We start from the raw sequence: 24693 nt of genomic DNA on the forward strand, positions 1-24693 counted from the left end.
ACAGGGAGACATCAGAAACACAGGGGGACAAGGGAGATGAGGAGGAAGAAGGTTCGGAACATGCAACACTTCTCTGGACCACAGCTCATCATCCTCCCCTGACAAGGCAGTCATTCCACTGTCTCCAAGCACAGTGGATGACCTGAAACAATTTCAGGAACTTTTAAAAGAGGTGCAAGAAAACCAGCACAAGCTACTGCACATCTTACAGACATCCACTACCTTCAAAATCTCTCTACCAATCAATGATGCTGTAATGGAACCAGCAGAGAATATCTGGAAGACCCCTACCATCTACCAACAAATGAGCTGACAGAAAGTACTTCATCCCAGCTAAGGGGATGGACTTTCTCTTCTCTCATCCACAACCCAATTCCCTAGTTGTGGAAGCCGCCAATCAACGCAGCAAACAACCTCAATTCCAGTCCACTCCACAAGACAAAGAACACAAACATTTAGACCTTCTTGGTAGAAAGGTATACTCATCAGTTACACTCCAATTCAGGGTAGCCAATTACTCCGCCCTTCTAGCCAAGTACAATTTTGATAACTACAGTAAGCTGCAAGAAGTCCTTGAGGTCTTACTGTAAGAAAAACGCCCTCAACTCAATGCTATCATGACGGAGGGGAAACTAATTGCCCGTACAGCCCTATAGGCCTCAAAGGACGTAGCGGATGCTGCTGCGAGAACAATGGCCACAGCTGTCGTAATGTACGGGCTTCGTGGTTGCAGTCATCCGGGATTCCAAAAGAGCTCCAACTCAAGGTGGAGGATCTACCTTTTGATCAGGAGAAACTTTTCCCCACAAAAACTGACAACGTTCTTCACTCAGTGAAGGCCACTCGGGCCACTCTATGCACTTTAGGCATATACACGCCACCAGACAAATGATGTTGGTATCAACCATGCCAAAAGGGCACAGACACCTCTTTCCATCGCCCACAACAACGGCACTTTGACCAGAACAAAAATAAGCAATGCTCACAAAGACATAGGGCTCCCCAAACTCAGTTCTCGTCTTCGCAACCATCTACCACCAAACCCCAGTTTTGAAATCTTGGTTGAGGGCATGAACGACCTCCCCCACAATACAGCACTGTTAGATACTCCTACCCAACCTTATGGTCACTGCCTGCGCCCATTCTACCATGCCTGGGCAGCAACAGCAATGGACCAATGGGACTGGAGATTATAAAATCGGGTTACGCCATCCCTTTCCTCTCCCTTCCTCCTACCCTATTCCCTTCCCCATCCCTCTTCAGGGACCCCTCTCATAAGCACCTTTTACAACAGGGAGTGAACCATCTTCTATAACTGAGTGCGGTGGAACAAGTTCCAACTCAATACAAAGGGAAGGGCTTTTACTCCCATTATTTTCTCACCAAAAAGAAAAACGGTGGATGGAGACCCATCTTCGACCTTTGGAAGCATAGGCACCAACCTCTCCTGGTGCTGGTCGGTGCTCACGCCCCCCTGCACCAGCCCCAACTCAACCCTGTCCCACCTGCTCCCACCCCTGTCCCGCCTCCATTCCAACCCCTTCACCAAAGTCCCAGCCCCAACTCCGCCCCCTCCCTGCCCCTATTGGACTCCTTCCCCAAATCCTCGCTCCGGTCCTGTCTCTTCTCCGCTTCCTCCCCTGAGCGCGCCGCATTCCCGCTCCTCCCCACAGCTTGTTACACCGCGAAACAGCTGTTTCGTGGGGGCAAGTGCTGGGAGGAGTAACGGGGACATGGCATGCTCAGGGGAGGAAGCGAAGGTGAGCTGGGGTGGGGGGGCGCGGAGTGGAGAGCTTGGCTGCTGGTGGGTGCAGAGCACCCACTAATTTTTCCCCGTGGGTGCTCCAGCCCCAGAGCCCCCATGGAGTCGGCGCCTATGTTCGGAAGCTCAACAAATTTGTAATTCACAGATTCAAAATGGTCACACTGGCCACTACCATCTCAGTGCTGGACAAGGGGGACTGTTTTTCAGCCCTTGACATCCAAGATTCTTATTTTCATATTACCATACATCCAGCTCACAGACGATTTCTACAATTCATGGTGGGCTTCAATCACTATCAGTGCAGAGTACTACTTTTTGGTCTTTCCACTGCCCCTTGAGTTTTTGGGGTGTGCAATGAAGGTGGTTTTGTGTGGTTGTTTATTTTTAATTATTTTTGTCTGTTTGTTTTGAAGTTTGACATAAAATGTAGGTTTCGAAGGAAAAACATACACCCCAGCCTGGCTGTTGCTGGCTCCAGAGCGACGAAGTGCATCCCCAGCGCTTGGGGTACAGTGTGCTCCAGCACCCCAGGGATCTCTTATCTCTGCCTCTGCCACATGCCGGGAGGCAGGGATACAGGATTCTTCAGGAAGCTGTGGGGAAGCTTTGGGACTGGCTACCACTCATTGCCCTCATATTGCACATTGCCTGGGTACCCCTGCTCACGCAGCCCTAGGGAAGGCGGGGGGGAGGGACAGGAGCAAGGGACAGAGAGCAGAATGGGACCAAGCGGTTGTCCTGCAGGGAAGGGGAGTGACAGAGCTCCCAGCACAGCTTGGCTAGCGGAGAGATGACCCCCAATACCCTGGCAGCTGGGAGCTGCCTCCCTCTTATCAGCTTTGCTCCCTGCTCTGGGGAAGCTCTGTACAGCAGTGAGGAAGAGCCAGAGCCACCACTATGGGAGGTTGCAGCAAAGTTTTGGGGTTGGCTCCCACTCACCGCCCTGACAGTGCATGCCCTGTGGGGTGGGGGGGGCGGGGAAGGGAAGGGAGTGCCTGAGGTATTGGGGGGAGGTCATCCCCCCACAACCATGCTGAGCTGGGAACTTTGCTGCTCCCCCTTCCTGCAGGTCAGCTGCTTGGCTCCCATTCTGCTCCCTGTCATCCCGCCCCCATCCTCCCTGGGGCTACATGTGCAGGGTTGCCCAGGTAGCATGCATTAAAATCTAGCTGCGCTCTTGTGACCAGGAAGCAGCTCTTTGCAAAAAGCTTCTTCTGATCTGTCTCCACTGAAAACCTGCAAGCTCTCTGATCAGTGTTTTGCAAGCACACTGTCAGCAGACAATGGGTTAATTCTGATCTGAGCTGCTGCCATTTGCAAAGGGAGGTGTGGCTTCCATTTGCAATAGAGTGCAATAGACTGCGCCACAGATTGTTGGCATAGAGAGGACTAAGGAAGTTGCCCCAAAGAACTCTGGGATACATCTGGAGCACTTCCAAGACCAGAGACAAGCTGGGGTCACAGGCACACAGGAAAGCAATAGGGCTCTGACCCTAGGTGCCAGCTTAACATGGGCTCAGATCCTCCAGCCCTTTAGGGTCCTGGAATGCTAGGTTTGAACCCTAGGTTAACACAACTGCTGTGTAGACGCAAGGGGGATAGGCTTACATTGCTGCGTAGACATACCCAGAGCTCTTCTTCCAGCATCACAGCAAAACGCAAGGTTGAACAGATTGTTTAGCAAAAGTAGTTAACACATATTCAAGAATGGCCCGTTAACATCTCTGCAGTTAACTGGCCACCCTACCTCAAATGGTCCCTTACAACATGTGCTAACTACTTATGCTAAACAATCTGATCCACGTCGCATTTTTCTGTGACACTGGAAATACCCTTCCCAGACCTGAAAAAGAGCTCTGTGTGGCTCGAAAGCTTGTCTCTCTCACCAACAAAAATTGGTCCAATAACAAAATATTACCTCACCCACCTTGTTTCTCTAATACAAATTTATGAACATATGGAACTTTAGGAATGGAAAAATGTTAGCAGGCCCAACAATTTCAACTTTACTTTGAAAATCAGAAGGACGAGAATGGTTGGTAGAGACAGCAGAGTGCACCTTCTCAAGGTGAAATGTTTCTGCAGAGTGAATGAGGTTTTATCTGAGACTGACTGGGAACTGGTTCTCTGTGAACTTCCCTCCTCCATTATTTTCCACCTGTTCTTTGATACCTATTCTGGGATAACAGAATGCATGAGTGTGCACCAAACAGTTACTAACCTTTCATAACTGTTGTTCTTAGAGATGTGTTGGATGTGTTCATTCCACTCTTGGTGTATGCACCTTGTGCATGGTCACTGGAAATTTTTTCCTTTGGTGGTACCCATCAGGACAGCTGAGATGCACTCTGCTGCCAGGCACTGGTATAAAGGGCCCAGCTGATCCTGAGCCCTCTCAGTTCCTTCCTTCTGGATAACTCCAATGTAGACGGGTAGGAGGGTGGGTTGTGGAATGGACAGGTGCAACACATCTTGAAGAACAGCCGTTAACGAAAGGCTAGTAATACTTTTTTCTTCTTCGAGTGATTGCACATGCTAAGCCTTATTATTTCAGGTGCAACAGATAGTCTAGTACCTTTTGAATCAAGGCATCAGCAAGACTCCAGTTTGACAAGCCCAGACAGAGAATCACGTCCATTTTGACAGGCAGGCAACGCTGTCTGAAGTCTTTCTACTACTTAGTAAAACATAGAAAACTTGCTCTGAGCAAGCCTGCTCCCTAGAATTTAGCCATGGAGCTTCCAGGCCGTTAAATGAAGGGTCTGCAGGTTCACGTGGAGCAGCCAACCTTGGTCTTGGGAGATCAAAGCTGATGCAACTGGAGTGAGATTGGAGTTCCACTGAGAGGTCCAATTGAGTGGAGAACCAATGTTGGCAGGGCCACATTGGGGCTATTAATATAACCTGGGTGTGATCCCACTTGATCTTTAGTAGCACTCTGTGTAGAGTGGGATTGGGGGAAAAGTGCAGTAAAGCTTTTCTGTCCAAAGGATAGTAGGAAGGCATCGGTGATGGAGCCTGGACTGTGGCCTTGCAGGGAGAAGAATTGATGAAATTTTCTTTTGGACATGTTTGCAAATAGATATACCCGGAGAGTCTCCCTCCCCCTCCTCCCCACTGGAAAATGCATTTAGTTACATCCAGACAGAGAGACACTCACGATGACTCAAAAATGACCTGTTCAGATGGTCTGATAGCTTGTTTTATGTCCCTGGCAGGTAAGAGGTCTCAAGGGTGATTGAATGTGTTTTGCAAAATTCCCACAAGTGAACCATTTCCTGGTTTTATCTCTTCACTGAGATAAAATATCGCTGTGTTATTGTCTGTGAAAACAAACAGCCTCCCCCCACTCCACCTCCGATATGACGCCCTTAGCTCTCTGCTGTTGATGCGAAGCGTGTCCAGATAATGGTAGCTTGGTAAGTAAACTGAGACCAGCCAAATCTAGAGGGGCCCGAGGTGCAGCCTTGCATGTTGTACTACGTATCTGCATGCAACCTTCCCGGGTGAAATCCAGACCAGTGAGGGGCTGTCTCTCCCATGACCTGCAACCTTAGGTGCCTCACAATGCTTCGCTCTTGTGGCTCCCATCTGGGCCACTCACAAACAGCATAACATCATATAGGTAACTGAGTCACAGGACCCAGTCCTGTGAGGTGTTTAGTGTGGTAATCACCTTTTAGGATTAGGTCCTTGATAAAATTTTGGGAATTATTGCCTCAGTGTGCTATTTGTTGCTTATAACAATGAAGCAGATCAACTGCTATATTATTACTGTTTATATATTGTATTATCATAGAGCTTAGGAGTCCTAGTCATGGACTAGGACCCCATTGTTCTAGGCGCTGAACAAAACACAAATCAAAAGGATAGTCCCTGCCCTAAAGAGCAATCTGACACAAGAGAAAACAGATGAATACAGACTGACAGGGGAGCACAAGAAAACAATAAGGCAATATTGGTCAATATGACAAGAAGTGATATCAGTGCACCAATAACCTAACCACTGACAAGGTTTTTTGTTTTGTTTTTTGTTGGTATCATGGCAAACAAGGGATCTGAAGTGTTGGATCATATTAAAGAAGTTCTGTATTAAAATCACAAATGAGTTTGATTCCCCACAGTTTAAATTCCAGGGTATTACTAATTAAGAGGTCTCTTGGTTTTTGGTACTGTTTCTCTCCCTCTATGTGTGAAACTTGCAAGCTGCTAATTGCGTTAGTACATTCTAAGACAGAGGCTGTTCTCAAAGCAATTCACACAGAGAGAGACTCAAAGCAATACTCTGTAACAACAGAAACAGCACCCAGAGACTCCCTGCCCTTTTGTTGTATTAGCAATTGTGATTAAAATAGAGATAGAGGATGTATGCGGATGGATGCTTGGTGTGGATAATAACTGAATGATCAGGGAGGTGCCAGCCTAAGAATCCAGTGTCCATCGGCTGAAGGCGGCGTCAAGTGGAAATAACCAGAGGACCCCCGGAGGGCAGACTGGAATCCACCCAACAGCCTCAAGAATGGGAGAACCAAAGAACAAGATAACATCTAGCAGCACGGAGCCGTCAGAAATGTGCTATCTGCTGATTGATTCAGCAACAGCATGATGAAGCAATTCCCATAGATTGGCATAAGAAGAAACTCCTATAAAAATGGACTCTAGAAAGTGAGAACTTTGGGGTCTGATTCTGCAAACCAACTTCCAGGAGCATCAGATGAGCATCTGCCAAGGCCCTGCTCCCTCCTCATGTCCAGGCCACCTGGCTTGACATGAGCAACTCTAAGGCTGGTAACTATGATAACAACCTTGCAGAACCTGTGTGTGTATGAATGAATGTGTGAATAAATATGAGATTGAATGGAATGTTATAGCTATAACTAACTGCTTACTATGATTCTTTCTGTATTCACAATAAATGTGGTATTTTGCCTTTTCCTCTTTAATAAGATCCTGCTGGTTTTTAATTTATTGGTATAACAGAAGGAAGGTAATGCTTTGAATGTTTTATGGGGAGCTCTTCCCAAGTGAAAGGGATAGCATGGGAGAAAGCAGAAAACATTTTGTTTGAAAATATAACAAGTGGGTGATGGAGACAGGCATCATTGGCCAATTGGAAACGGGAATCAACATTTTGATCATGAATGAGAGATGATAGATAAGATGGGGATAGTCTGCAAAGGGCCTTGAAAGTGAAGACAAGCAATTTCTGTTTGATGCAATAGAGAAAGGGGAGCCAATGGAGGGATGAAAAGAGAGGGGTGATATGGTCACAGCAACAGGCTGGGGAAGTGATCTTACATAGCAGCATTCTGAATGTGTATGATCAAGGCAAGAACGTATTAGTCAATGCCAGAGAAAAGGAAGTTACAGTAACCAAGATGCAAGATGAGAGTTTTAACTGTGTGGATGGATAGAAAAGGCCATATCTTAAAGATGTTATGCAGAAAGAATCAGCAAAACATACACATAGCCTATACGTGGGGGCCTAAAGAGGGGTATGAGTCGAAGGGTTACAGGCCTGAGTGGCAGGCAGGGAGAAAGAGGCCCAGTTTGATTTGGACAGAAGGAGACAGATCTATAGTAGAGAGGTAAATCTTTGAGTAATCAGTACAGAGATCAGTGTTGAATTTGTATTTGTGGATGAGATATCCAGAAGGAGACCAATGGCAGAGTTCTGTGGAACCAGCATAGAAAGTTGGAAGTGGGATGAAGAGGATCCTGCAATGGACATGCTCAAGGAACAATTATAGGAGCTAGGAGGAAACCCAAGAGAGGACAGTAAAGGAAGCTAAAAGAGGTCCTGATTTCAAGAATAGCATGGTGTGACACTGCACCCCATATTCTTCATAGTTGTATGATTATGATATAATTATGATGTATTTGTACAAGATATGTCTTGTCAAGTGTCTGTGGAAAAGTTATGATTTGCTGAATATGATTATCCTAGTTGTATGCATGTATCATCGCAGGGGTGAGCAAACTATGGCCCAGGCACCACATCCGGCCCTTCAGACATTTTAATCTGGGTCTCGAGCTCCCACCAGGGACCAGGGTCTGGGACTTGCCCTGCTCTGGTGCTCCAGTCAGGGAACGGGGTCGGGGGCTTGCCCCGCTCCGTGCATACTGTGGATCCGCATGGCTCCTGGAAGCAGCGGCATGTCCCCCCTCCGGCTCCTACACGTAGGGGCAGCCAAGGGGCTCCATATGTTGCCCCCGCCCCAAGTGCTGCCCCTGGTGGGACATGCCGCTGCTTCTGGGAGCTGCTTGAGGTAAGCACCCTCCAGAGTCTGCACCTCTGACCCCCTCCCACACCTCAACCCCCTGCCCCAGCCCCGATCCCTCTCCTGCCCTCCGAACCCCTTGGTCCCAGCCCAGAGCACCCTCCTGCACCCCAAACCCTCATCCCCAGCCCCACCCCAGAGCCCACAGCCTCAGCTGGAGCCCTCACACCCCTCCCCCCCATGCTGCACCCCAGCCCCCTGCCCCAGCCCGGAGCCCCTTCCCACACGAGAACTCCTCATTTCTGGACCCACCACAGAGCCCACACCCCATACCGCAGCCCTCACCCCCCCACACACCCCAACCCTCAATTTCATGAACATTCATGGCCCACCATACAATTTCCATACCCAGATGTGGCCCTTGGACCAAAAAGTTTGCCCACCCCGATGTATCATTTTTGTATCTGAAGTTTGAAATACAGATACCTAGTCAATATTCCTAATGTGCTTACTCTGGGAACACCCGCAGCTAGCCTTTCAGGTACAACAATGAACAAGCTAAACAATGCTGATGGCCCACCAGCAAAGACAATGGACTATGGAAGAGTTTAACCTTCCTGTAAATGTTTCAGCAAGCTTGTAAGTAATGGCTGGTATTACTTAGCAAGGGCATGTGACCAGACCACATGACACTAAACTCCATTTTGGTATCTGTATTTTTCCACAATCTAGACTGGGAACTTAGCTTGGAACAAAGGGTTCCCACCATATGGTAAAGCTATATAAGATGGGGTATGAAGCATCTAGGGGCCTCACTCCCCACACAAGGAAACTCCTGGAAATAGCAGAGAAACAAAGACTGAACTGGGCGAAGTGCTGGTCCCAGGCTAAAGGGATTTCTAGCCTATGTATGGAAACTCTGTGGACTGCTTGTGTGACGTTACACTCCATATTCTTTATGAAAATATGCTTATGATATGGATATGACATAACAGAAATATACTTTATGCAAGATGGCTCATGTAAGTGATCATTGAAAAGGTTATGATTTACTGAATGTGATTATCCAATCTGTATGCCTCTATCGTTTCTGTATCTGAAGTTAGAAATATTGACCATGTATCTGTATTTCAAATATGCTACATTGGGTGTCACCCACAACTAGTCCTTCAGATACAACAATGGAAAAGCCAGACAGGGCTGATGGCCCATTAACAAAGATAATGGACTGTGAAAGAGTGTAGTCTTCTTGTGGACGCTCCTGACAACATAAAAGTAATGGCTGCCACAGCCCTGGAGAGACATGGGTCTGGGTCACGTGGTACTGGACCCATCCCTTGGAATGCTAGTGTTTTCCACTGGAAGACAAAGGGTTCCTACCCTACACAAAAGGTATATAAGGCAGGGGAGTGACATCATCAGGGTTCTCCTCAGCCTCCCCACTGAAAGAGACACTGAAAGACATCTGGAAGCAAGAACTGAATTGACGGGAGAAGGGTTGAACCCAGGCTGGGAGGGTGTCCAGTCTGTGAGTGGAAATACCTAAAGTCTCAAGCTGCAGGTCAGTGAAGCTGCCTTTCAAGACTTTCTGTAATCTACCTGTGACAATATTTAGGGCGAGAAATTACCTGTTTCTTCAGTGAATCAAGCTTAGGTTGCATGTTTTGTTTTATTTGCTTAGTAATCGGATACCTTTATTTGCTTAATAATCTGCTTTGTTCTGTTTGCTATCTCTTATACTCACTTAAAATCTACTCTTTCTAGTTATTAAAACTTGTTTTTTGTTTATTCTGAAACCCAGTTGTGCAAATCATAATGGGGGGGAAAGAGGCTGTGCATACCTTCCTCCACATTGAGGGAGGGGGCAGATTTCACAATATACCTTTGGGTCTGCACTCCAAGGGAAGTGGGCACTTGAGTGCTGGGGTTAAGTCCCTTAAGATGAGTCTTCCCAGAGCTGATCTCAGTGTCTGTGTCTTTCTGCAGCAGGGTGTGGTCCTGCCTGTGTGCACTAGAGGAGGCTTAAGAGCCTGGCTCAGCAAGACAGGTTAAAAGGGGCAGAATTGGCAGGCTCAGTGGTCTCTCAGCACATCAGGTGGCATCGTAAAGGGGGCAACCGTCACACCATGTATCATCAGTCAGGGTGAAAAACTGCTAATTCATATCCAATCTATCTAGTATGTTAGGCTTAGTTTGTGGTTTTGTTTATTTATGAGATAATCTGCTTTGATCTGTTTGCTATCACTTATAATCACTTAAAAACTATCTTTCTGTCATTAATAAACTTGTTTTATGCTTTATCTAAACCAGTGTGCCTTTGAGTGAAGTGTCTGGGGAAAAATCTCAGCTTGGCTAACACAAGCCAGTTGTGCATACCTTTCCCACATTGAGGGGAAAGTGAACATATTAATGAGCTTAATTTGTACAGATCACTGTGCAGTATAAAACAGTAATTCTGGGGTTTATACTCCAGCAAGGGTGCAAGGTGGGAGGAGCTGGGAAATTGGTTGTTGTCTCCTGCCTGTCTTTGATTGGTATAGGTAAAGCACTCAGGTAGCTAGTTTGGGTGTGTGGCGCCTCCTGCTGTCATGTTGGGTGATAATAGGGACCGGAGAGGCTGAATCACCAGCAAAGCAGTGTGAACAGGACAAGTCCATCTGGCTGATTAGAGGGGCACAGCGGTTCCCACAGCTCCCAGACTGCACCCCAGGTATGACAACCCATCACACTTGGTTGATAATGTGAAAGGTAAATGACAGGTCAAGGAGGACAGGGATGGAGTACTGGTACTGAGCTCTGGCTCAGACTAGGCCATTAAAAGCTTTGGTGAGAAGTGGTTTCAGTGGAGTGCAAGGGGTGGAAGCCAGACTGAATGGAACTGGAGAGGAAATTCACAATGTAATCATAGACAATACATGCAAAGATGAAGGCAAATTGGGAGCCATAATTGGAGAGACAAGTGAGGTCAAGGATTTTTTTTTTTTTTAAGATGATAGAGGTTAAAGCATGCTAATATTGTGAAGGGAAAGAACCAGGAAGAGAATTTAAGGACGAGTGCAAGGAAGGGGATAAGTGAGTGCGAGGGACATCAGGAGATGAAATGGCATCACTGAGGCAAGTGGAAGGGTTAGAGAAAGAAAGCAGATGAAAAACGAATGTGTCTGTGACAGGAGAGAAAAAAATTTGAAGGAGAGGAAGAGAAGCAAGCTGAGGTGAGGGGGAAGGTCAAATTGTAATATGTCAATATTCTCTTGGCAAAAACTGGCAAGGTCCTTTCCATACTATCAGTTTCTGTGGTCTCGCCAATGGATGGAGAGTAGTATGGGGAAAAGTCAGTATAGGGTGTATTGTTTAAGAACAGTTTGAATTCTGTATGTCCTCTGTTTCTAACATCTGTGGGGTTTTTTGCAATGTACATGAAATGTAGTATCTTTTGTATGTAGGCCAAAAATCTTCAAACCTGAGTACTTAAAGTTAAGCACCTACACCCGTGTTTTCAAAGTGGCCTGATTTTTAGAAGTTGAATACCAACAAATATTTGTTGCACTGTTTTAGTACTGTATCCAAGTGTCACTGTGTCTTAGTGGGTCACAGCTGAGGATGCCAAATTCAGGAAAAACTGCTGAGAAATAGGACAGACTCACCCCAAACTGGTGGTTTTTCTGTCATTAGATTATACCAAGACAGAAACAAAAGTAAACTTCCATCTTAGCACACTTGTTAACAAGAAGTCAAAGTTGCAGTCTCCTTTGGCTTTACAGCCCTTGTCTCATCACCCAGACACCAGCCTCTATGATGAGTGGTTACTGAAAACCAATTTCATCATACATAGGGTTCTTCTAATCCCAAGAGATCAACCACATAACCAGGTCAATATATAACCCAAATCTTACCCAATAAGATACATTATATCTTATAATATATATAACCCAAATTTTACCCAATTGGCTGATGCCAATCCTTTAGTAACTAAAGCTAAAAGTTTAATAATAAAAGGAGAGTTAATAATGGTTAACAGATCATATACATACAAATAATTGCAAAGTCCTTATAATCAGCTTTGTAGCAATGATGGAATAGACTGCTGGCTTACAAAGTCTCCCTGGTACCTTCCAAAAAGGTTGGAAGGTCCTCAGCCCATAGTTCAAAATGCTCCTTTTAGTTGTAAATCCACAGTCCAGCGAATCGGGCAGGAAAGAGGCAAAATGGAGATATCTCAGGGGTCTTTTATATCCTCTGCCATGTGCATGGAATTTTAAGAACATAACAACGGCCATACTGGGTCAGACCAAAGGTCCATCTAGCCCAGTATCTTGTCTACCGACAGTGGCCAATGCCAGGTGCCCCAGAGGGAGTGAACCTAACAGGTAATGATCTAGTGAGCTCTCTCGTGCCATCCATCTCCACCCTCTGACAAACAGAGACTCGGGACACCATTCCTTACCCATCCTAGCTAATAGCCGTTAATGGACTTAACCTCCATGAATTTATCCAGTTCTCTTTTAAACCCTGTTATAGCCCTAGCCTTCACAACCTCCTCAGGCAAGGAGTTCTACAGGTTGACTGTGTGTTGAGTGAAGAAGAACATCCTTTTATTTGTTTTAAACCTGCTGTCCATTAATTTCATTTGGTGGCCCCATGTTCTTATATTATGGGAACAAGTAAATAACTTTTCCTTATTCACTTTCTCCACACTACTCATGATTTTATATACCTCTATCATATCTCCCCTTAGTCTCCTCTTTTCCAAGCTGTCTCTAACAAAGCTCACAACCTCTGTTTGTGGAAAGTTACTGACCCAACAGGGAGTCCAGGCTCACATGAACATATCACATGTCCTTGCATGCTTTGATGTCTCAGAGGGGTAGCCATTACCCATATTCTTGCTGAGGTATCCACAGGAAGGCTTACTGGGTGGGATAAAGAAAAGGAGTACTTGTGGCACCTTAGAGACTAATAAATTTATTAGTCTCTAAGGTGCCACAAGTACTCCTTTTCTTTTTCTGGATACAGACTAACACAGCTGCTACTCTGAAATGGGTGGGATGAGTTTCTTCTATGGCCCATTGTTACAATGAAGTATCCTTAATGGGCCATCAACACACAGCTGTCTATGCAAGCCTCCTTCAAAGAAGATTGCATTGAGCTCTCCAGGATGGAGGCTCTAACAACTTTTCCACTGGCCTTCACCAGGCCACGGTGCAATGCAGTCTGAAGGCCCAACCTCTCCTAATTTCCCCCACACCAAAGTAAACAACAATGCAGGCTGAATCCTAGAACAAAAGGCTCCTGTCCCATCTACATGCTGCTCTACTGTCAGCAATGTGATGGGTTGGTACCCAATACCAATGGTTTTCTGTGCCGAATGCCAAGACACATTAAGAGGCGCTAGAGCTGCCAGTGCAGCCTGGATGGTGCAGAGCAAATGATCTCAGTCAGTGGTGGCACGTGAGGCACATATTACAAAATAATTATTTGTATCCCTAGCAAATATATAATTTAATAACTATTCCAAGCTTACCTTTTTATAGTAAAGAAGCAGCAGACCAACCCAGAAGCCGGAGCCATCACTGACTGTTGGCTCCTCCTGCAGTTACACAGGGCCCACCCCATGGGGTAGGGCAGGAGCAGCACAGGGCCCAAGCCCCCCTCCACAGTCTGGGTTTAACTGCTGCAATCCTCTCTCGAGACCTCACTGCGGTTAGCACAGCACCACCCTGACGAAGAGGCCGAGGGCCGAGGGTGTGATAAGTTGCCAGGGTAACAAACCAGTTTTGTGAGTCAGGCTTACCAGCCTCACCCAGCGCGACCTTCTGCCAACGGTCTGGCCTTGCCGTTCCCCAGGGGTGCCCCAGAGTTGTGACACTTGCATCAAATCCCAGACTGCCCTTCCCTCTGCGTAGGTCTGTCACCTCACTGACAGCGCACCTGCCCAGCGCCCCCGGGCTCAGGGGCCGCCCCGACGGGAGCCCGCGCTCCGCAGCCCAAGCCACGGAACCAAACCGGGGCAGCTTCCTCGCGGCCCCCCGACCCGACCCGACCCGACCCACGCGGGAGCGGGCGTCAGGAAGTAGATTTATGACACACTCGCTCCCCTGGTGACGGCGGCACCGTTACCCTGGCCTGGGCGGAGGTGGAGAGACGCCCGCGGGGACTGGGCATTGCTGCCACCAGCTGGCTCGAAACGCGCGAGCTGCGCGCTCCCCGCGTGTTCCCCGCGCGGCACCTGCCCCGGCTCCTCCCCCCTGCGGTCACAACGGCTACCGGTCCCGCGGTGACGTCAGCCAGTGCCTGGCAGAGGGAGCCGCTGTGCGCGCGGAGCCCCCGGAGCGCCGCGCCCTCGCCCTCGCCCTCGCCCCGCCCCCAGCAACCGCCACCGAGCCATGGCGAGTGCGGGGTCTCCGCGGCAGCAGCAGGGCGCAGAGGCGGGCGGCGGCTGGGAGGTACCCGGGGCTCGGAGCGCGGCGGCTGGGAGGCTCCAGCAGCAGCCCCCGGAGACAGCGGCCGGAGATGAGGAGCCGGAGCAGGTGTCAGGCGGGGCCGCGTCCGCGCTGCTGGGGGAGACCGGGCTGGCGCTGGGCGGCTGCATCGCGGCTGCTCTGAGCTGGGAGAGGCCGCTCCGCAGCCTGGGCGGGTTCGTCTGCGCCAACCTGCTGTTCTGGTGAGAGAGCCCCGCCGGGCGCTGGGGCACCTGGGAGCGATGACCCCCCCTGTCAGTCCCCCCCCCCCCGGCTTGGAAGAGAGCTGCTCCCCCTCTGCGAACCTAGACCCAACACACCCCGCTCCCCTGCAGACCTTCCCCAGGCGCAGAGCCTGTGCCCAGTGCCCCCATCTTCCGTTCTCTATGGGAGAGACCCCCACGTCCCCTATCTCTATGAGGGCAGGGGTACCCCCAGGCACCTCCGGCCCTTATTCTCCTCCCACCCCATGGGGACAGTCTCTCCCCTTCCATTGCTCTCCCCAATAAGCCTTATTCCCTCCCCCTTCCCCCGCGGGGGAGACACCCCACTCTGTCCCTCCTGCCCTTGGGAGAGACCCCAGCCTTGCCTTAATATCTTCATAATATCCAAGAGAGAGATCCCTCAGCACTTTGTTCCCTTCCTCTCCCCACTTTCTGTCCAGCATCCAGAGCTGGACAGTGTTTCCTCCCTGTACTTGTTTTCATCATTTTTGTCCTTTCCCTTCTCCACCAACAAATCCACGCTATGGCCCATTGCCTATGGGGATTAGACTCACCCAGGCACCAAATATCATCTTCGGGTTTGAGATACAGGGGACACATGAATTCCGACATGTTTTGGGGAGGGGAGTGAAGCTCATGAAATTAGACCCCAATTGGGAAATGAGCTCTGCACTGGTACAGTGGTCCACTGATGTGGAGTTGGTAGCAAGGGGAGTGCGGCCATAGGCATAAAGTTAAGCATTTGTGTGTTTTGCAGAATCAGTAGCCTTATTTAAAAGCTCTTTGCAGGATGAGGGCTTTCTGTATTTTGTGTCTTGTGCAGCAGCAAGCATATTGTCTGTGCTTGACTCAGTCTTTTCTAGTTGGTTTAGGTCAACTTTGTGTCTAAGCAAGGAAGATTTATAACTGAAATAGGCATGTTTGCATTGTGTTGCAAAACCACCCTGCACGCTCCCCCCGCCCCAAATCTTCCTAATTTATTCCTATAGGAATATTCTACACTTTTCTACTCATGTTTCAATTCATCTTTGATCCATGGTTCTGCCAGTGCATAAAAAATCCCCACATCCATCACCAGATCTTACACGTATTCTTCTGTGTTCATACATTCAGCATGGTATGTATACATAAATTTCAGGGCTGATTCTTTTAATGCAAATGAGAATAGGGCACCAGATTATAATTTTCTCCCATAGGATTGCCCCTTTTCCTCTTCAGTAGGCATGTAAGAGACAAAGAAAAAAAACAGGTAGATTATTGACAACTATTTTCAGTGCTGTATGACCTTGGAAATGTTCATTTTTTAAATAGTATGTGGTCCAAATCATAAGGAAAGAACTTGAGTATTTTCTTAAGTATCACACTACACAGGAAAATATTCTGTTGTATACAAAAATATAGGCCTGTGCTCTTTAATTAAAATGAGTGTGGTGTCATTTGCTAATTTGAAAGGAGAGAAATGTTCTAGTGCCGAGGCTAGACTAAAGGGTTCTTTCCTGGCTTACGAGATAGGTGATACATAACTGAGATGAAGCCCAAACACTCCCAATTCATAACATAACATTGCTATACTTGCTATAGCAGGTAAGTCTCTTGAATTAAGAAAATAATTATAGAATTGTGCCATCATTTTCTAGGTCTGTCAGATCCAGTTTCTGCAACAATGGTTCCTTACAATCCAGAAGGGCCATAATGCCTTATTGATCTGTTTTTAACCAAGCTGTGTAATAAAACGATGAAGGGTAGTATTTGGAATAGCACTAAAGCTGGTTAGGTTATAAGATTGTATTAAATTCTGTTTTTAACCAAGCTGTGTAATAAAACGATGAAGGGTAGTATTTGGAATAGCACTAAAGCTGGTTAGGTTATAAGATTGTATTAAATTCTGCATTTCAGGTAGAGATGGTTGCATTTGTTTAGGGCATCCCAGAGCTCCCCGTTTGTCATTCAGTTTGAGCATAACTGAGCATAAGGAAGTTAGACAGACTAAGGGCGTTTGGTCTGACCAGATCTGAGTTGAGCCTGTGCATTTGTAGATGGGTGCAACCATTGTTACCTCTGCTCCTTTAATTAAAAAGAAAAAATTTTGTTGTACTCATGTATACTGTTGGTTTTGATTGTCGTATTGGCGGCTCGCATTCTACTGTGTGTCTACTTTTATTTAAGTGAAATGGTTCTGTCAGAATTTCTAGTTCATGCTACATTCCTAGTGCCAGAGAGAGCCAGGATGAAGAAAACCTGGCTTTCGCTGCAGAGCAGTGCTTCTTGGGCTTCATCTTATTGTGCAGGGGGAAATGAGGAGTGGGGGTAAACTAGGAAAGATTCAGGGGTGTGAATGATAGTTAGTAGAACTATATAATCCGTGGTTAAAGTAGATTGGAACAGGAGGGGGATCTCTCACTTCATCAGCCAAAGGGGTGAGTGGGAAATCTGTAGCCACACCAGCCCAGATGGGGGTGGAGAGGAAGCTGTGGGGCAGCAGTCAGGGAGAATAGTGGGAGCTCTCTGTCTAGTTCTAGCAGACAATGCTGTGCTTCTCCCACCTGTCCTTAACCTCTGTGTGTCATCACACATTTTATACCTGGATGGAAGGAGTGTGCAGGCAGAGTTTGGAAGCAATTGCAGCTCAACTACCATTCTGTTGCCTAGGGGTAAAATCCCCCCTCCCATTCTTGACCATAATAACCCCCTGTGAAAGTATGTTCCCTCTGACTTTGTACAGGGGAGAAGATTTTAGTACTTATTGTTTAGATTGTGGCCTTCTTTTTGTAAACTCCTGGTAGTTTGACCAATTCTTATCTCTTTTTTTTTAAAACTCCGTTCTCAGTTTAAATACATCTAATGGATCACCTTGGACTCAAAGTCTTCTCTAGTAAGATTTAACTCAGCTACTTTTCTGATTGTGAATAGTGAAATGTGTACTAAGAACCACCTCCAGTAGGCCATCCTGTACCTTGAAACTGCTTTAAAGTATATCTAGGAGTTCTTGTGGAGGTTTTCTTGAGTTCTACTTAGACTATCTTGAAGGCATCAATCCTGCAAACACTGATGCATATGTTTAACTGTCCTACTGTGAGCTGTCAATAAAATTTTAAAAACTCTACTATATACAAAATTTAGATTGTGTAAATACAAATTTTACAAAACCTAAGCTCCTTAGACAAGTTCCCTTGATTTAAATAAATAAATTAATTAAATAAAACCACACGGGCATTGCAGCATTGTGCCTAGAACATGAGTAGAAAGAGAAAACTGATTTAAAAAAAAAGACAAAACTGGCTCCTCTGATTTCATTGTTTGTTTATTGTACTTTACTCAACTTTAACAGCATTCAGAAATTGAATATTAATCTGAAAGTATTTTAAAATTGAATGTGTTTTTATAAGTAAGGATTTAAAAATATTTTTAAAATATTTGTATTACAGTAGCATCTGCAAGTCTCAACCAGTATTCAGATCCCATTTTGCTGCCCCAAAGAATTTACAAACTAAACAATCAAGACAAAGAGTGGGAGAAAGGAAGTGTTATCCTGATTTTACAAGTACGGAACTGAGATATTGAGGAGAGAGACTTTCCCAAGATCATACAGGAAGCCTGTGGTGGCAATGGGAGTTGAACCCAGATCTGCCAATTCCCAGTCCAGTGTCTTAATCACAAGACCTTCCTTCTCAGTGTCCCTTCAAACTCAGGTTTTTTTCTAGGATGAATATCTGCTTCTGTCATCCTGAAAAGGATGTGATAATACCCTTTATGCGAGAAGGTGATCAAAATTAAAACTAGTACTTTATCTTAAATATGACTTTAATAATAATATTGCTACTTTTCACTTCTATTCTGTCCCTTTATCACATAATCCTAAATTTTTGGCTGAGATTGGGGTGAATAGTTTACTTACAATAAAAGTCTTTTGGGGGATTACAGATAAATCATGTGTTTGTAGAAAAATAGATTAAGTGGAGCAACTTCTACTCCACTGACTTCAGTAGAGTTTCATGGGATGTAAGTTAATGAAGAATTGAGGATTTTCATATTATAACCTCTATATTCCTTTTCTGGTAAGAATAATACTGCATGACTGTTGTATTTCTTAAGTATTGTCTATTTCACTTGATGTCTTCAAATCCAGTAGTATACAGTTCATATAAAACTGAATTTCCATCCTAATATAATTTCACATTTATCAAAATTGGTAACTTTTTTCTGAATAAGCTTGCATTGTTCCTCAGTGTAGGTAGCATACACAATCTTTACATAGTATTCAAGATTTGATATTCTCACCCAGATATCTTGCACCTATGATTAAAAGCAGGCACAGAACCAAACCCATGAGGTAGCCAACAAATAACTTTTGTCTTAAGAAATTAGTATAGCCTGTAACTACTATCGAAGATGCTACCTCTTAACTTACCCTCACTTTCTTGATCAGTAATCTTCAGTGTGGGACTTGCTCAAAAAATCTTTAGTATATTATCCAATCATTGTGTTTTGTTTCCATTTTTTCTATCCATGCATATACAGTAGCGTAATTTACAAGTGTAAATGGAATTACATTGTCACATTCAAAAGTTGTTGCCATTTAGAAACACTGCTCATGAAGTGAGCTGTAGCTCACGAAAGCTCATGCTCAAATAAATTGGTTAGTCTCTAAGGTGCCACAAGTCCTCCTTTTCTTACTGCTCATGCAGTAAGGCTAAAATTGTTTGTAGCAGTTAGTTTAGCCTCTGCAAATATGCATACTTTTGTTATACATTTTAAGGGGGAAAGAATGATTCTGTATAGCTGTGTGTGTATAAAAAGTCTTCGCTACATTGTTTTTGTGTATTTGTGTGTGTGTAAAATACATCATGCTGCAATTACAGCTTACGTTACCTAGAGACATGAGAGATAAGGATTTATATGGTTTTATAGTCTGCTGTGGGATAAAGTGATCTGCTTCAATGTGACTTTGTGTACTACTCAGAGATGAGCAAGAGTCCATGAAAGTTGTTGATAGTAACACTACATTAAACACTAATTGACGTGAGGAGGGATATCTGCATTTACACAGCTTTTGTATTGTACAGGGTGGACGGTGGGTGAGCTGGCTAGACTTATCAAGAAAAAACAAGTGTAATCTTGTTTTGTAGTGCTTTGATTTTTCTTTTTGGTCATTATGTGAAGTCTCTTTGTTCACAGAACCATAGACTCATAGAACATCAGGGTTGGAAGGGACCTCAGGAGGTCATCTAATCCAACCCTCCCGCTCAAAGCAGGACCGATCCCCAATTAAATCATCCCAGCCAGGGCTTTGTAAAGCCTGACCTTAAAAACTTCTAAGGAAGGAGATTCCACCACCTCCCTAGGTAACACATTCCAGTGTTTCACCACCCTCCTAGTGAAAAAGTTTTGCCTACTATCCAACCTAAATCTCCCCCACTGCAACATGAGACCATTACTCCTTGTTCTGTCATCTGCTACCACTGAGAACAGTCTAGAGCCATCCTCTTTGGAACCCCCTTTCAGGTAGTTGAAAGCAGCTATCAAATCCCCCCCATTCTTCTCTTCCATAGACTAAACATCCCCAGTTCCCTCAGCCTCTCCTCATAACTCATGTGTTCCCGTCCCCTAATCATCTTTGTTGCCCTCCACGGGACTCTTTCCAATTTTTCCACATCCTTCTTGTAGTGTGGGGCCCAAAACTGGACACAGTACTCCAGATGAGGCCTCACCAGTGTTGAATAGAGGGGAACGATCACGTCCCTCGATCTGCTGGCAGTGCCCCTACTTATACATCCCAAAATGCCATTAGCCTTCTTGGCAACAAGGGCACACTGTTGACTCATATCCAGCTTCTCGTCCACTGTAACCCCTAGGTCCTTTTCTGCAGAACCGCTAACCATTCGGTCCCTAGTCTGTAGCGGTGCATTGGATTCTTCCATCCTAAGTGCAGGACTCTGCACTTGTTGAACCTCATCAGATTTCTTTTGGCCCAGTCCTCCAATTTGTCTAGGTCCCCCTGTATCCTATCCCTGCCCTCCAGCGTATCTACCACTCCTCCTAGTTTAGTGTCATCCGCAAACTTGCTGAGGGTGCAATCCACACCATCCTCCAGATCATTTATGAAGATATTGAACAAAACCGGCCCCAGGACCGACCCTTGGGGCACTCCACTTGATACTGGCTGCCAACTAGACATGGAGCCATTGGTCACTACCCGTTGAGCCCGACAATCTAGCCAGCTTTCTATCCACCTTATAGTCCATTCATCCAGCCCATACTTCTTTAACTTGCTGGCAAGAATACTGTGGGAGACAGTGTCAAAAGCTTTGCTAAAGTCAAGGAACAACACATCCACTGCTTTCCCTTCATCCACAGAGCCAGTTATCTCGTCATAGAAGACAATTAGATTAGTCAGGCATGACTTGCCCTTGGTGAATCCATGCTGACTGTTCCTGATCACTTTCCTCTAAGTGCTTCAGAATTGATTCCTTGAGGACCTGCTCCATGATTTTTTCGAGGGACTGAGGTGAGGCTGACTGGCCTGTAGTTCCCAGGATCCTCCTCCTTCCCTTTTTAAAAGATGGGCACTACATTAGCCTTTTTCCAGTCGTCTGGGACTTCCCCGGATCGCCATGAGTTTTCAAAGATAATGGCCAATGGCTCTACAATCACATCCGCCAACTCCTTTAGCACTCTCGGATGCAACGCATCCGGCCCCATGGTCTTGTGCACGTCCAGCTTTTCTAAATAGTCCTGAACCACTTCTTTCTCCACAGAGGGCTGGTCACCTCCTCGCCATGCTGTGCTGCCCAGTGCAGCAGTCTGGGAGCTGACCTTGTTCGTGAAGACAGAGGCAAAAAAAGCATTGAGTACATTAGCTTTTTTTCATCTCCTGAAAGAGTGCAGTGACAGAAATATCAGAAGAGGAAGCAGCAATTTGTCATCCATCCGAAGTGGCTGGCTGTATGCTTGGAGACTGTGCTAAGAAAGTTTTTTGCCTGATACCATGAAATCAAACTTACTCCTGTGGGAATTCTGCACCACTGCGCATGTGCAGAATTCATGTCTCTCATAGAAAAAACAGCCGGAGAGGCACTGCAGTTATCCCTTTTGCTCACCAGGGGCTGCTGTAGCACCAGGACAGATGGCAGCCTGCTCATGGGCTGGCTCAGTCTGCTGTGGAGCAGGAGGGGGCAGTGGCTGTGTTCCTCAGAGCGCCCTGCCTGCCAGGCCAGGTAAGGAGGCACAGGATATGGAGAGACGGACAGAGCAGGGCACACAGGGCTGCTGGGGGCTCACATAGACTGGGGTTCAAAAGCTGGGGCGGGGGCACAGGAGCTAGTGGGGTGACAGCATTGAGCCAGGGGCTCAGTGGAGGTCCAGGGACATATGGGGAGCAGGGGTGGCTGAGTGGGAGTGCAGGACCACATGGGGATGGGAGGGAGAGGTGCAGGGCCACATGGAGAGGAGGGTCCAGGCTCTTTCCCATCAATTACTTCCCTCTCCCTCAGCTCCTCCATTACCCTACTCATCCAAGCCTCTGCATTGGTTCTGAGGGGTGTGGGAAATACATTTCTGTATTGCGGTTTAAATGAATTACTCAAAGTTCTGTATTAATATGCCTAGTAAGGAATCAATTCGTCAAAAAAACATTTCCTGAATCTTTTTTGTTGCCTGTATTGTTACAGACATACTTGCTGACAGGTATTTTGAAATTAATTACCAAAATAATTAAAACTGGCATGATTGTGTTATTTTGACAAATAAAATATACAGCATTTAACAAAATTTTTAATTTTTTGGTGCAGAATTCCCCAAGGAGTACAAACTGTAAGAAACACCTACAAAATCCTGGAAGAAATAACATATATGTTGATAAAGTATTTGATATGCATTAAGACTTGTGATTAAAGGAAAGTGGATTCTTCTCCTTATTTGAAATCTTCTAATAATACTTGGCATTTATACTGCTGACCATGCAAAGATCTCAAAGAAATTGACAAATTATTTTTCGGTCTGAACACTTCTGTGAGGTAGGCAGATATTGCTGGGCTAGATTTTCAAATGTGCGCACACAAACTGTAAACAACCTCACTGGTACATGCCTATAGGCAAGTCACATACGCATAGGGATTTGCATGTCTGTATTGGAATGTGCACACTCGATATATGTAGATCTCCTCTTTATTTTAATGTTACGAGGAAGAAACTGAGCTATGTGACCTGGCGGCTGAAGCCCACATTTTTAAAGAGGTATGTGCATATGCCCTGATGTAGGCATGCTATCTCTTTGCTGTCCAAAAGTGCACATACATATTTGAGGAGGGGAATTGGATGTTTGTCTGTTATGTACAGAGTTGTTCATAGGCACCCTAGAAAATTTGGTCTTCTGTGACTTCCCCATTGTCACCCAGGAAGTTTTTGTCAGAGCAGGGAACAGAATCTGGTAACCCAAGTCTCAGGGTATCCTCTAACCACAAAACAACCCTTTCTTTTTGGCTTTGCCTACATGAAGAGATTTTGTGCTTAAATATGATTTGTGTCACTGTAGTTAGCTGATGTGATGCTGACCATGAATTTGCAGTTGGTGTAGACAAGAACAAGTCATGTTCAGCATCAGGTCAGCTAACTTGACTTTTTTAAAAATTGAGCTAAGATTTCCTGATATAGAGGAGGCTCATGAGAATAAAATCCTCCCTTGGTACAAAAGCATGTGCAAGGAACCTCCATAGTACTCCTGTATGCAGAAGAGGTAGGTATGTTTGGCTGCTAATGGGACCCTCTTCACTACTTGCGGACAAATTAAATAGTCTGTGTGCTGGCTCTGAATATGCTGGTATGCTGAGGCAGGCCAGAGAGGGAACACTGGATCCACACTTAGGCATAGCTCCCCCAAAGGATTTAATGAAGGATAGCGTCCTTTATTCCAGTCTACAGTTAAAAGTAATGGCTGTGGAGGAGCTGTACAATACTCCTGTTGCCTGATCTGGGTTGGGATGGTTGTTTCTCCCCTTCCTTCCTTCCCTGCTCAGTTCCTTGCATAAAGATGACTTAGATAGTTTTTGGTGTGATGATAGGGTGTGAATTTCCTCCAAATGATCATCTAAGTCACTCCCCAGTGCTGATATGTTGCCAGATGTTTTTGAATTTCTTCTAACAAATAAATTAGAGAGCCTATATATATTGATGTTCTTTGCTGTATTTAGTTTAGGTTTAAGCCTAAAAAGAGCAAAGGTCCCAATTTTTCAGATCAATTATTGAAATTGCAAGTAGGTGAATAAAAGAAAAGGAGTACTTGTGGCACCTTAGAGACTAACCAATTTATTTGAGCATGAGCTTTCGTGAGCTACAGCTCACTTCATCGGATGCATACTGTGGAAATTGCAGAAGACATTGTATACACAGACACCATGAAACAATACCTCCTCCCACCCCACTCTCCTGCTGGTAATAGCTTATCTAAAGTGATCATTAAGTTGGGCCATTTCCAGCACAAATCCAGGTTTTCTCACCCTCCGCCCCCCCACAGACAAACTCACTCTCTTGCTGGTAATAGCCCATCCAAAGTGACCACTCTCTTCACAATGTGTATGATAATCAAGGTGGGCCATTTCCTGCAGAAATCCAGGTTCTCTCACCCCCCTCCAAAAACCACACACACAAACTCACTCTCCTGCTGGTAATAGCTCATCCAAACTGACCACTCTCCCCACAATGTGCATGACAATCAAGGTGGGCCACTTCCAGCATAAATCCAAGTTTAACCAGAACGTCTTGGGGGGGGGGGGGTAGGAAAAAACAAGGGGAAATAGGCTACCTTGCATAATGACTTAGCCACTCCCAGTCTCTATTTAAGCCTAAATTAATAGTATCCAATTTGCAAATGAATTCCAATTCAGCAGTTTCTCACTGGACTCTGGATTTGAAGTTTTTTTGTTGTAAGATAGCGACCTTCATGTCTCTGATTGCGTGACCAGAGAGATTGAAGTGTTCTCCGACTGGTTTATGAATGTTATAATTCTTGACATCTGATTTGTGTCCATTTA

The 24693-nt window shown here is 45.8% G+C and overlaps 1 protein-coding gene and 1 long non-coding RNA gene across 6 annotated transcripts in view; one reads left to right on the forward strand and one right to left on the reverse strand.

Annotated features, from left to right (window-relative positions):
* Positions 1–14339, reverse strand: part of LOC141982707 (uncharacterized) — a 65694-nt gene extending 51355 nt beyond the window's left edge. The window contains exon 1 of one of the 5 annotated variants that reach the window (XR_012638192.1): positions 13778–14339. This is a non-coding gene — a long non-coding RNA (uncharacterized LOC141982707). Of the gene's footprint in view, positions 1–13507 lie in introns of all 5 variants that reach the window. The other 4 variants (XR_012638189.1, XR_012638188.1, XR_012638191.1 and 1 more) reach the window with 4 other exon arrangements.
* Positions 14340–14342: 3 nt separating this feature from the next.
* Positions 14343–24693, forward strand: part of RETREG1 (reticulophagy regulator 1) — a 128163-nt gene continuing 117812 nt past the window's right edge. The window contains exon 1 of the mRNA XM_074945010.1: positions 14343–14647. Within this exon, the coding sequence (XP_074801111.1) occupies positions 14370–14647 (278 nt within the window). The 5' untranslated portion in view covers positions 14343–14369. The remainder of the gene's footprint in view (positions 14648–24693) is intronic.

Source organism: Natator depressus, chromosome 2, assembly GCF_965152275.1.
Source record: "Natator depressus isolate rNatDep1 chromosome 2, rNatDep2.hap1, whole genome shotgun sequence".
In the NCBI taxonomy this organism is placed as follows: domain Eukaryota; kingdom Metazoa; phylum Chordata; order Testudines; family Cheloniidae; genus Natator; species Natator depressus.